Source organism: Aotus nancymaae, unplaced genomic scaffold, assembly GCF_030222135.1.
Source record: "Aotus nancymaae isolate 86718 unplaced genomic scaffold, 86718_ANA_hifiasm-v0.15.2.pri h1tg000040l, whole genome shotgun sequence".
Taxonomy (NCBI): domain Eukaryota; kingdom Metazoa; phylum Chordata; class Mammalia; order Primates; family Aotidae; genus Aotus; species Aotus nancymaae.
The window spans coordinates 36001205-36015448 of NW_026988454.1; the positions used below are offsets into that span (position 1 = coordinate 36001205).

The following is a 14244-nucleotide window of genomic DNA, read 5'->3' on the forward strand; positions in this document are numbered from 1 at the left end:
TGTGTTGGCTAGGTTCAGTTGGAAATGGGGTACTCTATGGGTCATACACTACAGTTGGTGACTGATGTTGGCCTAGGAATTAAGAGTTACAGATTCTTTTAAAAAGAACTAGTGAATTTAACCAACTGTACTTCAAATTCATATTTCTAAATACAGTCCCCCTAGAACTTTATTTTCTTGGTAGCTCATGTTATTGCCATCATTAAATCATTACTGGCCACGCAAGTCCAGCTAAAAATATATGTAATGGTAAAAGTAATTTTTGCAGACTCATTCTTAAAATTACCTAGAAAAAATGCTAGAAATTATTTCAAGTTATTAATCTTAACATAGTGTCAATATATTCTTGCTGCCTTGAGGAATATATTGCTTTTTGATCCTAGAATGAAAATAAAATTGTGACACTAGTGTTGTACATACAGAATAGAGGAAGTGAAAATCAATATAATCACTTTCTCAAGGACATAAACATTCTAATTAATTTATGAAAAATTCAGTTTTCCCTCTCTGGCTTAAAAACTTGGGATAGATTTTTAAATAGGTTTTTAATCAGAGACTAAAGGAAGACAAACTTTATTTGGGTCTACAATACTGCTGATGGGAAAAATATGCCTTTATATTTATCACATCCTGAAAGTTTTTCTTTTTGAAAATAGTTTAGAGTGGCTCTGTCCAGTATGACTTTCTGCAATGATGCAAATGTTCTATACCTGTGCTATTCAATACACCAGTTAGTAGCTACATTTATCTATGAAGTATTTGAAATATGGATCTGAATTTTTTAATTTTATTAAGTTTCAGTTTGACCACGTGGGTGCTGTATTAGACAATATATCCTAGAGTGAGATCCTTTATAATTGTTCCCATCTAGAAGTAATTCAATAAAATGTTTATCTTTCAAAGGCCCAGTAGTTAGAGGTAACAGTTTGTAAATTCTGTGTTACATTTGAAAAATCAGATTGTAGGGGCTGTTTATCATATAGCTGTTAAAAACACAGAAGAAATCCATTCATGGAGCCTACCTTATTTGCAGAACCGCCTGGGGTTTTTGCAAAAATTACTGGGAAGAGAAAAACTTTGCTTCCCTTGTTTTGATTGCAGTTTACTCTGGTTTGTTTTTTCCATTTTCCTTACTACATTCCAGAGCCAAGATGAGTTTTTAGGATACAGCTGATGGTACCATAATTGCAGGGTGAGTGAAGGGTGAAACATTGGAAGCCACAGGTAATTTTAGATGACATCCTCAGCTGAATCAGTCATTCTTAAAAACAAACTAGCAATATGATTTATCTGACTCCTGAATAGATTTTTGGAAGCATCTTTTTTTTTGTTTCCCAAAGTCTCACTCTTGCCCAGGCTGGAGTGCAGTGGCGTGATCTCATCTTACTGCAACTTCTGTCTCCTGGGCTCAAGTAGTCCTCCCACCTTAGCCTGCTGAGTAGCTGGGACTATAGGTGCTCACTACCATGCCCAGTTAGTGTATGTGTGTGTGTGTGTGTGTTGCATGTATTCAGAAATACATAGACAGTGCAATCTTGTTATAAAGAATTTATTATAAAAAAAAAAATCACATCTTTTGAATGACATGGACACATAGTACCTTTCCAGATGGGGTAGCTTTGTCTCCTGATTCCAGGAGTCCCGCTCTGTGTATGGGGGCTTTTGTTAAGTGTGCCTATTTTTAATGCCAGCAATTTTTTAATTGTAAATCAATGCATGCTTCTCTTTCTAAGGATAAGCCTTTTGCCAAGTTAGAAAATATAAGCTTTTAAATTTCAAAAAAGTTAGAATTTCCACATCTTGAGTTTTACACCAAGAGGGAATTTGTAGAGTTTATGCTAATTGGAAAAACATTTTTCTGAAAGAAGAAATCTTTAGAAGGATAACTGTATGCTTAAGTAAGTTATTAGATTTGCTAATTATGCCATTAGCTATGAGATTTGTATTGGCTGTTTCTACATTTACTTAGGTGGGTTAAGGTAATCAATAGGCTTGTGATTACCCTCACGAGCAACTCCAAAACAAGCCAAGGTTAGTGCTACTGCTGTGTTCACTGTTCGAATTACTTCTTCTGGTGTCTTCCCCAGGGATGGGTTCACTTCCATTATATCTAATCCTGAGAGTAGCCCTGCAACAACAAATTGTAATAATGTAATTTATAAAATAGTTGACATTTTGAAGTTTGTACAGACAGACTTGAAAGATTGTCTGCTAACATAAAATGGTAGTAACCAAGAGAAAACACTTTAGCTATTGCATCATGTGATTGGTGGACATTCTAGAAGTGTCAACTGGGACTTGGTTTTCAGGTCAAGAGGTATAAATATATATTAGTCAAGTGTTCACTTGCTTCTCTATTCCCTCAGATTGTTACCTACCTGTTTTGTAGATTTCTTCTGTGATGTAGAGACCTTCTCTGTATGACAGTCCTCCCACGACTGGTGTGCCAGTAGCTGGTGTGAAAGATGGGTCCAGTCCGTCAACATCAAAACTCAGATGAATTGGCCTTTTCTTTCTTTTAAAAAGTGGGAAAGGATTTCAGTTTAAAGTTGACAGCTTCACATTCCATAGATAAATATATCTGTTATCTTGCTTTATAAAAAGTAGCAACTCTATTGCATGTAAAGACTTTATTAATAATTTACATTGGTTAATGTCAGCAGCAACCTTTTACGTTACACACATGTGTGCACACACAAAAGAATCATACCTTCCTAGTAGATAGCTAAGCGTTTCTTCCATCACCTTGCCAATTCCCAGTCTGTCCACTTCAGTCATTGAAAAGTATTTAATGCCTAGAGTTTTCAAAATGTAGCTATAAAAGAGAAGATAATTATAATTAATGAGGCTGACTGTGCCTGCCTGCCTCCTTTTAAAGGAAAGATCAATGTAGTAAAATATAGAAAATATTTAGGTTCTATAAACTGTATATATAGCCCAATATGGTTATATTTGTATTTATTTTTAACAGCAAATCAATTGAGATTTAATTGCCTGGATACATACGTATGTATGTACATGTATATGAATTTACGTGTGTTGGGTGTATGTTTGTGTGTCTTGATATTTAAAATAATTTTCTCTCATAGATTTGGTCAGTAAAGCACATCTAGCACACAAAGGGACAAAAATGAAGGCAAATCACATCAAAGAATAGGCTTACTGTTCCCCAGGGTCCACGTCTCTCAAGCCAATATACACAATATCCTTGGCAGATATGCAGGGAGTCACCCAGGAGAATCCTGGCACATCAGGAATCTAAAATTGCAATGTTTTCACTTGGTTATATATATGATTCTCTTGAACAAATCCTACATTCAAAGTTAAAGACACTTATTGGATTGTGCATATCTTATATTTAGAATATAAATATAGAAGAAATCATGTAAAAATAATGCAAAATTAAGAAGGGGATGCATGCTTCCTTTTGAGTGCTTTGACTTTGCCTTGAACCACTTGACATTTACCTACTTTGTGCCCCATTACTGCTCTGCCCTTCTTTCCCAGGGCTCCTCTATAAAGGAATGAGTGTGCTCCCATGACTTTGGTAGATTTCTTCTTTACTTCCCTTTCTCAGTAAGTCCTTAATGCAGAGGATGGCCTAGAGCAGCTAAGGGAAATTTTTGACCTGTCCTTTGGTTATTCTTCACATCATAATATGATAATATCTGCTTTGTCCTGGAGCCACATTTAGTTTTTCCCCTGCGCTAGGTAGATATTTTGCAAGTTTATAAACCTATCCCTTGGTCATTAGTTCAAAAGACATTACTTCTGAGCATTTAACATAATGAGGTTTTAACCTCATATCATTATAAAGACCAAATATTATATCAATAAAAACTTTTTATTGATATACTACGGCACATCAACAAAAGTTATGAGCTATAATGTTAAATTTTAATCTGTCATTTTATTTTACATCTTTTAGAAGTTTCTAGGGAGCAAGGAGATTGTTCTTTTTCTTATGATTTAGATAGGTGCTTCTCCCAGTAAAGATATTAATTCATAAACCATTGTATTTGAAATTTTAAAATTCCTTTTTTGAAAAGGCTCTGTGATGTAGAAGGACTACTGGGTAAGAATGCAGGGCTGCGTGGCATGTAGTGGAAAGAGGAAGGAATTAGGAGACCTGGGGCTGGCCCTTGCTTTACTATAGGATTGGCATATATCCTGGGCAAGTTGGTTAACCTCTGAACCTCCGCCGATCTGTTTATAAATGATTACTCTCTGCCTCAACTACTAAAAGTGTAGTTTAAAAATTAGCAGAGAAAAGATATATTAAATCAGTTTGCAAAGCAGAGATAGAGAGCCTCACTGCCTTTTATCAACCAACCCTCTGCTTATTGGCTACAGAGAAAATGATTTGAGATTACACCAAGAATAAGACAGCATGGGAATTTGTTATTTCCCTTCCACCTCCTGAATGTCTACCAAAAACTATTCTTTCACACTAGAGTACCAACTAATCCTTTACCTTTCCTTTTAGTTCCTTCAGGAGGAAAGATACAGGTTGTCCATGCAAGTTGCCAGTTGTGGTTGTCTGTGGAGTGTTGATATCAGTGTGAGCATCCACCCAGATGACTCCTAGATCAGGGTGGACCCTGGCATGGCCAGAGATGCTTCCAATTGCCAAACTTCGGGGGAAAAAATTCATGTGAACATCAGGTTTTCAGTGTCACTACATGCATCATATTCACTCACTTTATGCTCCCACTTGGTTTTCCTTTAAGCCACAGTGTCTGATATTTCTGATAGGTTCTAAATTAGAGATGCCAATTAGTTATAACAATAGAGAAAACATAACTTGCGCTTAATGCTTACTGACTAGTTATATTTACGTCAATTGCATTACCAAAAAAAATTGTGATTTTTTTCCCCCAAAATCCACCTTGTAATAAAACCACAGATTAGAGCTTAGCCAAAAAATAAATGAGTATAAAAATACTAGCCACACAAGAAATTCCTCAGCATGAGACACTGTTCAATTCTGAGAGTCAAATTTGGATCATTTTCTGTACACTCATGTCTCTTGGTAAATACTTAATTCTCTCAAGTGAATGATGACAAAGCCCTTCAGTTTTTCTTAAAATCCAGCTCTTTTATAATTTGGGGGCATCACTCAGAAGTTCTTACATGTTCTCATTCAGAAGTTCTTTAGCTAGCTTGTGGTATGTGTTCGCTCATTCTAGTTCTCCACTTAACCAGGAACAGACAAAGCTCATCCCAAATACTTCAAGCGCCAGACATTTTGCTGGAATGGAAGAGGTAAATGATATCTGGCACAGAAGTTAAAAGTTAGGATTTATTAGTCAGGTGCAAAAGTATTATGGTTTTGCCATTTAAAAACTGCAGTTACTTTTGCACCAAGCTAATACTTATACAATGCCTGTATTCTCCCATTTGCAAATGTGTAAGTATCATACAGAGAATCATGAACTTTTAGACTCTCGAAGTGGAAGCAATCATGCCTTAATGTCAGGTATGGATTACCCAGTGTGACTGTTTTCCCTTCAGGTTTCTTGTCTTTTGCCATGTGCCATTCATAAAATTTCCACTTACAAATTTCTCCACTTAAAAAAGAAAGCGAGCCTCAGTTCCCAATTGCAGTTTTGATACAGAGAGGTCCTAGTAACAGTTTGGCTTCAGAAGACGAAGCTGAGGAGGCCTGAAGTCACTGCTCACCTCAAGAGCCATAGAAGTGTTTCTGCTTTTAGATCTAATCAGGTTTCTCTGGTAAAATTATCCTAGACCTTGAGAGTAAATATTTTAAAAGGCTCATGCACAAAAATGGTCTTTGCCACATTATTTGTAATGGTGAAAATTTTAATGTAACCTGAATATCTGACAATATGTACATATACAGCGGTGTAACCCCTTGATGAAAAATCATGCAGCAGTTAAAAAACTGATGCTTATGATGCTTATGCATATTACATGAAGTAACAAGGAAATTTGCACTTTAGAGTGAGACCATAACACAGAATATCTCTCTCTCTCTCTCTCACACACACACACATGCACACACATACACAAAATTGTTAAAGTCATCATGTACAAGGAAAACAAGATACCATGAAAGAAATGTGCCGGATTTTCAATTCTGGTTGAAATGGTTGTTAGAGAATTACAGTTACCACATTTTTGTTTCTTGTGTGTCTGATTCTTTCAAAAATGTTATAATCATTACTCTTATAATAAAAAACACATACTTTGAAATTGTTGACCTCTATGAGTTGTACATATTATTGGCAATTAAGAACAATAAGCTATGAATTGCCTCACTTATTTAGAAATGTAAGCTTGTGATGAATATTTAGATCAAATCCATTCATATTTCATATGTTTTCTGCTGTACTAGGTCAAAATACAGATATTATAAGACTTCAAATAGAAGTCTGTTTCTGTAATAAAGCAGTAACCTATCAAATTTTTTTAAACGCAGAAAGTTTGCTATAAAATGTAGATCAATGCTTTTCTGTGTATTTTCTCTTTTCTTTTGGCCTTGGTTACACTTGCTTTGTGCCAGACTCCCATAGACACAATTATTCAACAAGACCTGTGGTCTCCGCCCAGCACCAAGCTGACCCTTCCGTTCTTCTTGACTTCTTCCACCTTGCCAGCCAGCTTCTCGTTCGCTTTTCCCACAGACCTTGGATTCTTCACAATTTGAAAGGGACTGTCATTAGGGATGTCAGCAAAGGGCAGGTCCCCATAATCCTTCACATCATACTCTAAAATTAAAAGTTTTGAGTTAGTAAATAAAAAAGTAGAATATAAATCAGCCTGTGTAGGATGATCCCAATTGTATGAAATAGGCATATATTCACAAGTATAAGCAAATGAAAAATCTGAAAGGTCTATAAACACAGGGAAGGTGGAACCCAGACCTGCTTCTGTTTGGCATCATGTTACCAGTACCACACACTGGTGCGTGCTGTAGACTAGACTTGAATCTATACAGTTAGACTAGACATTAAAATATAACAGTGATGGTCTTCTGCTTTGGGCTTAATAGGGAATATCCCTGTCTTTGTCTCTGTCTGTCTCTCCCTCTCTGCTTATGTACTTTTTACCTTTCTATAGTAAGCATGATTCATTTTGATAACAATTAAATATATGAATAGATATATATACGCTCAGAAAATTTGGAAAGCACTGGTGTATTTTCATGTCACACACACACACACACACACACAATATCCATTGAACCTGCCTCATAGTGGTATCATCAGAATTCAATAAGAATATGTGAATATGTGCTTAGCACTGAGTCTATCACTTTGGAAGCTCAGGAAATAAAACTTTTTTGTTATTCTTTTTGGTAAGGAAATATTACAGGTAACCCCAAATTCCTAAGGACTTGGTGTGCTTCCTAAAAGGCCTTGAATTAGGCTTGAAAAGTAGAGAGTTTCATGTAAAACTGTGGTATGGGATCAGTTCAGTGTTCTGAACCAACTGGCCATCATATATAGTATTTGTTACATGTCGGTGTGAATCTGATTCAATAATGCCTCCGAGAACTTTCACCTGATATAACACGTGATCAAATTATGCTTGTTAGTTAAGGGACAAGTCCATTTATCCAAGCATTCTGTTCTCTACTGGGTGTCTGTATTTTTGTCTTTTTTTTTTTTTTTTTAAGATTTACGAGGTATAATTCTTCTTCAGTGAAACCCACTCATTTTAAGTGTGCAGATGAATGAGTTTGAACAAATCTAGTCTTGCAACCACCACCACAATCAAGATTTAAAACACTTCCATTCTCCCCCAAATTCCATCCTGCCCCTTTAGAGGTAATTCCTGCCCCCAACCCCAGGAACTGTGGATCTGCTTTCTTTTGGTATGCTTTTGTCTTTCAGAATTTCATATCAATGGAATCACACAGTGTGCAGTTTTTTCGTGTCTTAGCATGCTGTTTTTGAGATCCACCATGTTCTTGCCTGTGTCTGAAGTCCATTCCTTTTTATTTATTTACTTTTATTTATTTATTTAGAGACAGAGTCTCACCCTGTCACCCAGGCTGAAGTGCAGTGGTGTAATCTCGGCTCACTGCAACCTCTGCCTCCTGGATTCAAGCAATTCTCTGCCTCAGCCTCCTGAGTAGCTGCGATTACAGGCACCCGCTACCATGCCCGGCTAATTTTTGTATTTTCAGTAGAGATGGGGTTTCATCATCTTGGCCAGGCTGGTCTTGAATTCCTGACCTCATGATCCACCCATCTCGGCCTCCCGTAGTTCTGGGATTACAGGCGTGAGCCACGGCGCCCAGCCCATTCCTTTTTATCGTTGAGTACTATCTCATGCATGGATGTGACACTTTTTGTTTAACCATTTACCAGTTGACAGGCATTTTGCTGTTTCCATCTTTTGGTTATTAAAAATATTGCGGCCCTCAAACATTCAAGTACAAATCTATTACCCAAGAGAAATGGAAACATATCCACACAAAGACTTGTACTTGAATGTTTGTAATTATACTTCTCTTCACCTACAACTTAAGAAACTACCCACCTGTTTTCAAGGTGGCTGTATCATTTGCCTTCCTATCAGAAATATATGAGAGTTCTAGTTGCTCCACATCCTAACCAATACTTTATCGGCATCTTGTATGTAAAGATAACAGAGAATTGAGCCCATACTTTAAAAACAGACATAATTTTGCATTTGCATGCTTATGTATATGTATGTCTATATACACACTGTGCAAACACTAGGTGCTGTTATCATCAATGTTACTATTTTATTTAATTTCATTTCAAAAATAGTGCTCCTGTTGCTAGTAGCATACTTCCTGCTGCCCCTTGCCTTCCATTTGCTCTTCCCCCGCTCCCCTACCATCCACCCCAACCCCAGTTCTTGCGCACGCAAATTCCCTTATACCACAGTTTGGCTGGAAAGACAAAATATCTGAGAAAGGAGGTACATCCAGCGATGCTTCCTGAGCATTCTCCCATGCCATGCTGCTTTTGTAGGATGTGTTTCTAAGGTTATAGCCAGTACCACAATTCTGCGTAAATATTCCAGACACACTCCACATTCACAGGGGCCTGCTCCTTCCTTCAGGGTGGGGAGGAAATCAGGCTGATCATCTTTTAACTTTAAAATTACCTTGTTCTTTAAGTTTCTCAAGCAGACCAGCCTTTCTCAATACCGTAGGGCCTTCTTCCACCCCTCCTCGTGGCTGAACAATTAAAAAATAAAGTACTTCAGACATTATCATCACCATCAGATGCTCACAGTAAGAACCCTTTTCATTATTTAATCAGTTGAACCGTAGCTATCATTTTTTGAGCTCCTACAGAGCCAGGAATTTACATTATTTCATTTAATCTTCACAGCAAGGTAGACTGAACACCTCTTATGCCAAATAGAAAGATCTAGAATCACAAAGGTTATATGGGTTTCAGACAGGCACACAGCTAGTAAGTGGCAGAGCCCATGTTCATATTCAGGTCTTTGGATTCCAAAACCTGCATCCCCTCTTCCCATCAAACCATGTTATCAACAGAGTGAACACATAGTTTGTGCAAAAGCAGTCTGATAGATGAGATCCAATAATGAAAAGGCTTTTGTCTTTGAGTCCCTCATAAGCTAATAGGAGATACGGGCATTTAACCCTAATTACAATACACAGCTGCTTCAATCAAGATATAAAATGTCATAGTAACAAAAACAGGACGCCCTTAAGACTATAGTGGACAGAGCGTGTCAGTAAAGGCTACAAGAAATAAATGTTTACGCTGAGTCTTGCAACATGAGTACGTACTCAAGAAAACAATACAGAGTGATGGAAAAACTCTGCAAACCAAGGGAACAATTTGGGCAAAAGCGTCGAAAGACTGTGGCATGAAAGAGACCTACGTGCTTGTCCTCACAGCAGCAAGCCAGAGCTCTTGAGGAGAAAGCAGGCAACAGGCACAATTATCACCCGGGAGATGAAAACTACAAACAAAGACCAACCCAGTAATTTCAAGTTTTGGCCTGCTCAAACAGTAATTGGGAAGTTCTACCCTTGCAACTTTGAGACTAGGGAAGCTAACACTCTTCCTCCAAGGGACAAGTCTTCCTCAGCCCCCTGACCAACTAGAGGTCTAAGACACAGTTCTTTTCTGTATCTTTCGCATTCTAATTTCCAACAGGGCTTTCAGATGCAGAAAATTATTACATGTTGACAGATGAGACAATGTGCTAACAGACACGTTGTGCTAAGAGAATCCAATCTTTAGGATTGGGGCTGTGGCATCAAAGTAAGCAAATATTTCTTCCTCATTCAGAGGACCAGAAGACTTGCCCTGGGTGCCAGGCAAATCCTTGGTGTCAAATTCCTGTCCCTGGCAGCAAGGGACCCACCCCATCCTCTGTCTGACACATTTTGCTCCTTTTTTGCTTGACACACCTCCTTCTCCCCAATCAAGTAGACATCATTTCTCTTTCTTTCAACTGCAGTAGGGTGCTGCTTGGTTCATGTTTTGCCTTTAGTTTTGTGTCTGTGTTTGTATTTTCCCCGTTGTTAGATTTCAGTCCAGCTCTGTTTACATTTGGGCACTATATTTTGTAGTGTAGAGCTGACATGTAGTAGATGCTCAGTAATCCTCAGTTTGGTCAAACTCCTTGACTTTTTTCTCCTTCTCCCTTTCAGACTTTAGAATAAATGTCATAGACCCCTTAGTTGACACTGTGTTTGCTATAACACAGTTATTAAATTTTCTAGCATTCTTTTTTATTTGTTTTATTCAAATGGCTTCTCATGATTGGCCTTTCCTTTTGCTTGCTGTATCTGCCCACTTTGGAAATTGCTTTGTCAGCTCCACTGACTTTCTAAGCTGGGCCCAATCCCTAACTGGCCAGAAGTATAAAGTCCCCTTCGGAGCTGAATCATCTGAAGGGACATCAGTGCAAATCAAGGGCATAGGCATTGGAGTCAGATTATCCTGTCTGGAATCATGAAATCAAGGCTGTGTGACTTGAAATCAAGGCTGTGTGACTTTAAGCACATCACCAAATCTCTCTGAGCCTTTTTTCAACCCAATTGTAAGGTAAACGTAATACCTACCTCATTGTTTGCTCACTGCCCTGCAAGGGGGTGAGACAGGGAATGAAGCCCTTTCTCAGACTCAACATTTTAGTCATCTGCCCTCTAATGCTTTCCTTTTGCCTGCTTGTCAAACCTGTACCTCCTTTAGGTGAGGACAAATGCTTATATGTTTGCCATTTTGTCCTTTTTACTCTATGACTTAGTGTAAAAAAATCTCTCTCTCTTAGTCCTTACAATCATGAGACAATGAACTCCATCGTCATGGCCATGTTTTAATGGGAGAAGGGTGGTGGAGAGAGGAGACTTGCTTCCCTTTGGTCAGTTTTTAAAATTATGTATTTTTTATAACTTGTTCAAGAATAGGTGAGCACAGTGTGGATTTTAAAAGGAACACTTCTGTGTCAGCAAAATACCCCTGTGTTTGGGAAAGACTTTTGGAGGATTTCCAGGGGAAGAAAAGTAGTATTTACTGACAGTCCAAATGCAGTTTGGGTCTCTAACCTCTGGCCTCTCTCAATTTGTTTTGCAGTAAAAAGTCAGAGTACACAACAAGGGTTCCAGATTAAGAGCAGCAAAACGCTGCCCAGATTCTGAGAAACCTGGAGAAAATCAAACTTAGGAGTTTCAACACACACGTTGTCTTGTTTGATTTTGTTCTTTGTTTTTTATCCTCTTTAAGCACAGATACATGTTGAAGTCTATGGTGTTCTGTCAACTCATTCTCTTTACCAGAATAAGTGTGCCCAGGCAGAAAAAAAGAGTGTATTCAAATGTTGCTGGCATGTGTGGATTCACAGCTGGTGGCTCTAAGGAAGTCTGGGAGTTTCATAAATCCATCCAAATCCTTTTAGACTTGCCAACCTGCAGTAGGATTTTTCTTTCTTTTTTTCCCTTTCCAAGAGAGGTCCATAAAGGATTCTACCTAGCCCATGAATGAGCAGTTTCATAGAATCATTAAAATCCTAACATAACATGAATTACTCACAAAGTTGCATGAAACAATAATATTTAGGTTATACAAATTGTAAGAAGTCTGGAGGTTACCATCAATCTATTAAATTTTTCTAGGTATTAATTACATATCTAAACAAATGTATTTTCTTAAAATCCTCTCTTCCTCTACATACACACAGTAACATCAAAAGCAACAAGAGCAACTAAACCTAAACACGTAGCTGCAATGCAGAAATAGTCCATTTCAACTCAAAGAAAAGCATTTTCTCCTAAAACCTAGGAGGAAACATTCTGTAGGTTCAAATGAATTTGACTTTGGCTGAGATCAGGAGCCACAGAGTAAGTGGGTTTGTGACTATAATTATACAGTGTGGGAAAACGGTGAGAGGACTCTAAAATATGCATTTCCAGGCCAGATTGTATCAGAAAACTTAACAGATAATAACCTCTCACAAATTTTGAAGTCCCAAATTTTCAACAGAATTCCAGGTATTCAAAGAAAGACTTTTTTACTTACCTGTCCCTTTGAGAAAGGAGCTCCGATAATCCCTATGGTTTTGGGCTTGGCACTCATGCTCTGACACTTCTCTTTGCTGCACTTGAACGCTTCAGTTAGTCAACCCTCAATGACAGAGGGCACATCTTTTTTTTTCCATTTATACTTGGGTTGAATAAACAATATTTATTCTAACGAAGGCAGCTGGCTCCACCCACTAAACCAAAGAATGGTAGTCAACAGTCTTGCAAATTCTTCGTACATGGAGTAACCATAATTCCTCTGAGTCTAGGTCTCTAATTAAGTCACAATTATTCACGTTATTACTTCACACCATTTTCAAAAAACCAGCCAGATGACATTAATGTTTCCTTAGACAATTGACAAGTTTCACAACTACATAAGAAGTACTATTGTTCTGGCTCAGGGAACTCAGGACAAGGCACTTTCCTCCTCCAGACCGCTGAAGACCTCCTTATAGAAGAAGGGCCAGCCTTGGCAAGATCGTCTGTCACATCCCTTCCAGCCCTAACATCCTAAGATTTCACACATGAGGGTAAATGGTAAATCCATGAGACATATTTCACAAACTTTTAGGGTACACTATCGTAGAGAGTATATAACTTCCTTTTTTTTTGATTATTACTTTAAAAAATTACTTGATTCAGAACCCAGGGATGTTACCATTTTTGAAATATGGTATACAAAAAAATAACTGTTGGAATCATATCATAATCAAAGTATAGCAACAAACATAGCTAACATTGAGTTTTTAGTCACGTGTCAGCTGCTATTCTGTTTCATATTACCTTATTTAATATTTATACCAATTTTACATGAAGTCTCATCATCGGTGCCATTATACTGATGAAGAACCTGAAGCTCAGAGAGGTTGCCAACATAGCTTGTAGAAGAGGAGCTGAGATTCAGTCTTAGGCATTTGGAATCCACTTAACCATTGGGCTTATATTCTAAATTTATAAATCAATCCATAGGGATTTGCCTTCAAATTTCATTGCTAGAATTTTTTCTTAGAAAAATTCACTTCCTAAAAGTTCTTCCTATGCCAAACTGAGAGTGCCTTCCTGTCATTTGAACATGCATCACCACCCTTTAATCCAAGTGAAGCACATTATCTTTTGGCTGTCATGTCTTTTTTGGATTTCTATTGTTTAGGTTGAATATCTCCAAATACCTAGCCAATTTCTTGTGTTACATAGTTGCCACTTTCCTTCAGGTCACCAACTTGGTCACTCTCTTCAAAATACCTCGCTTCCCTCTGCCTTTCCTAAATAGGGCATCCAGAGCCAAGTTCACATATTCAAATACAGGCTGAGTCATCTGGTCTATCAGACACAAATTTGATAACACCTGACTTTTCCAAGTTACTGATAAAAATGTTGAATAAGGCAGCACTTTTATAAACACTCTGTGACATTCCACTGGAAACCTTAACCTAGACTGGCATAGCTCCATTAATTAATCATCAGTCGAGATACAACTGATCTCTGATTTCCAGCTCAACCCCTCCATCCTGTTCACTAGGATATTGTAAGGAAATTTACCAGGTTTCTCAATAAAATCTCACCACATTTTACTACCTTTATCTTCTGCCAGTCTGACTTCTCTGTCAAAGTTGATGAGCTGACCTTGACAGGTCCAGTTCCTGGTGAACTCATGGTGACTTCTAGTGATTGCTGCTTCCTTTTTATTATTAACACAAGCTATTTTTTCAATCTCCAAAGCTATCATCTTAAGA

General features: G+C 37.7%; 1 protein-coding gene across 1 annotated transcript; it reads right to left on the minus strand.

Annotated features, from left to right (window-relative positions):
- Positions 1–1533: 1533 nt before the first annotated feature.
- Positions 1534–12631, minus strand: ARG1 (arginase 1). Its single transcript, XM_012458309.2, has 8 exons — positions 12507–12631; positions 9109–9181; positions 6557–6731; positions 4475–4634; positions 3164–3258; positions 2711–2815; positions 2379–2515; positions 1534–2128 (listed from the first exon to the last, which is right to left on the minus strand). Exons 1-8 carry the CDS (start codon positions 12561–12563, stop codon positions 1962–1964), a joined length of 969 nt encoding a protein of 322 aa, XP_012313732.1. The 5' UTR covers positions 12564–12631; the 3' UTR covers positions 1534–1961.
- Between the last annotated feature and the right edge of the window lie 1613 nt (positions 12632–14244).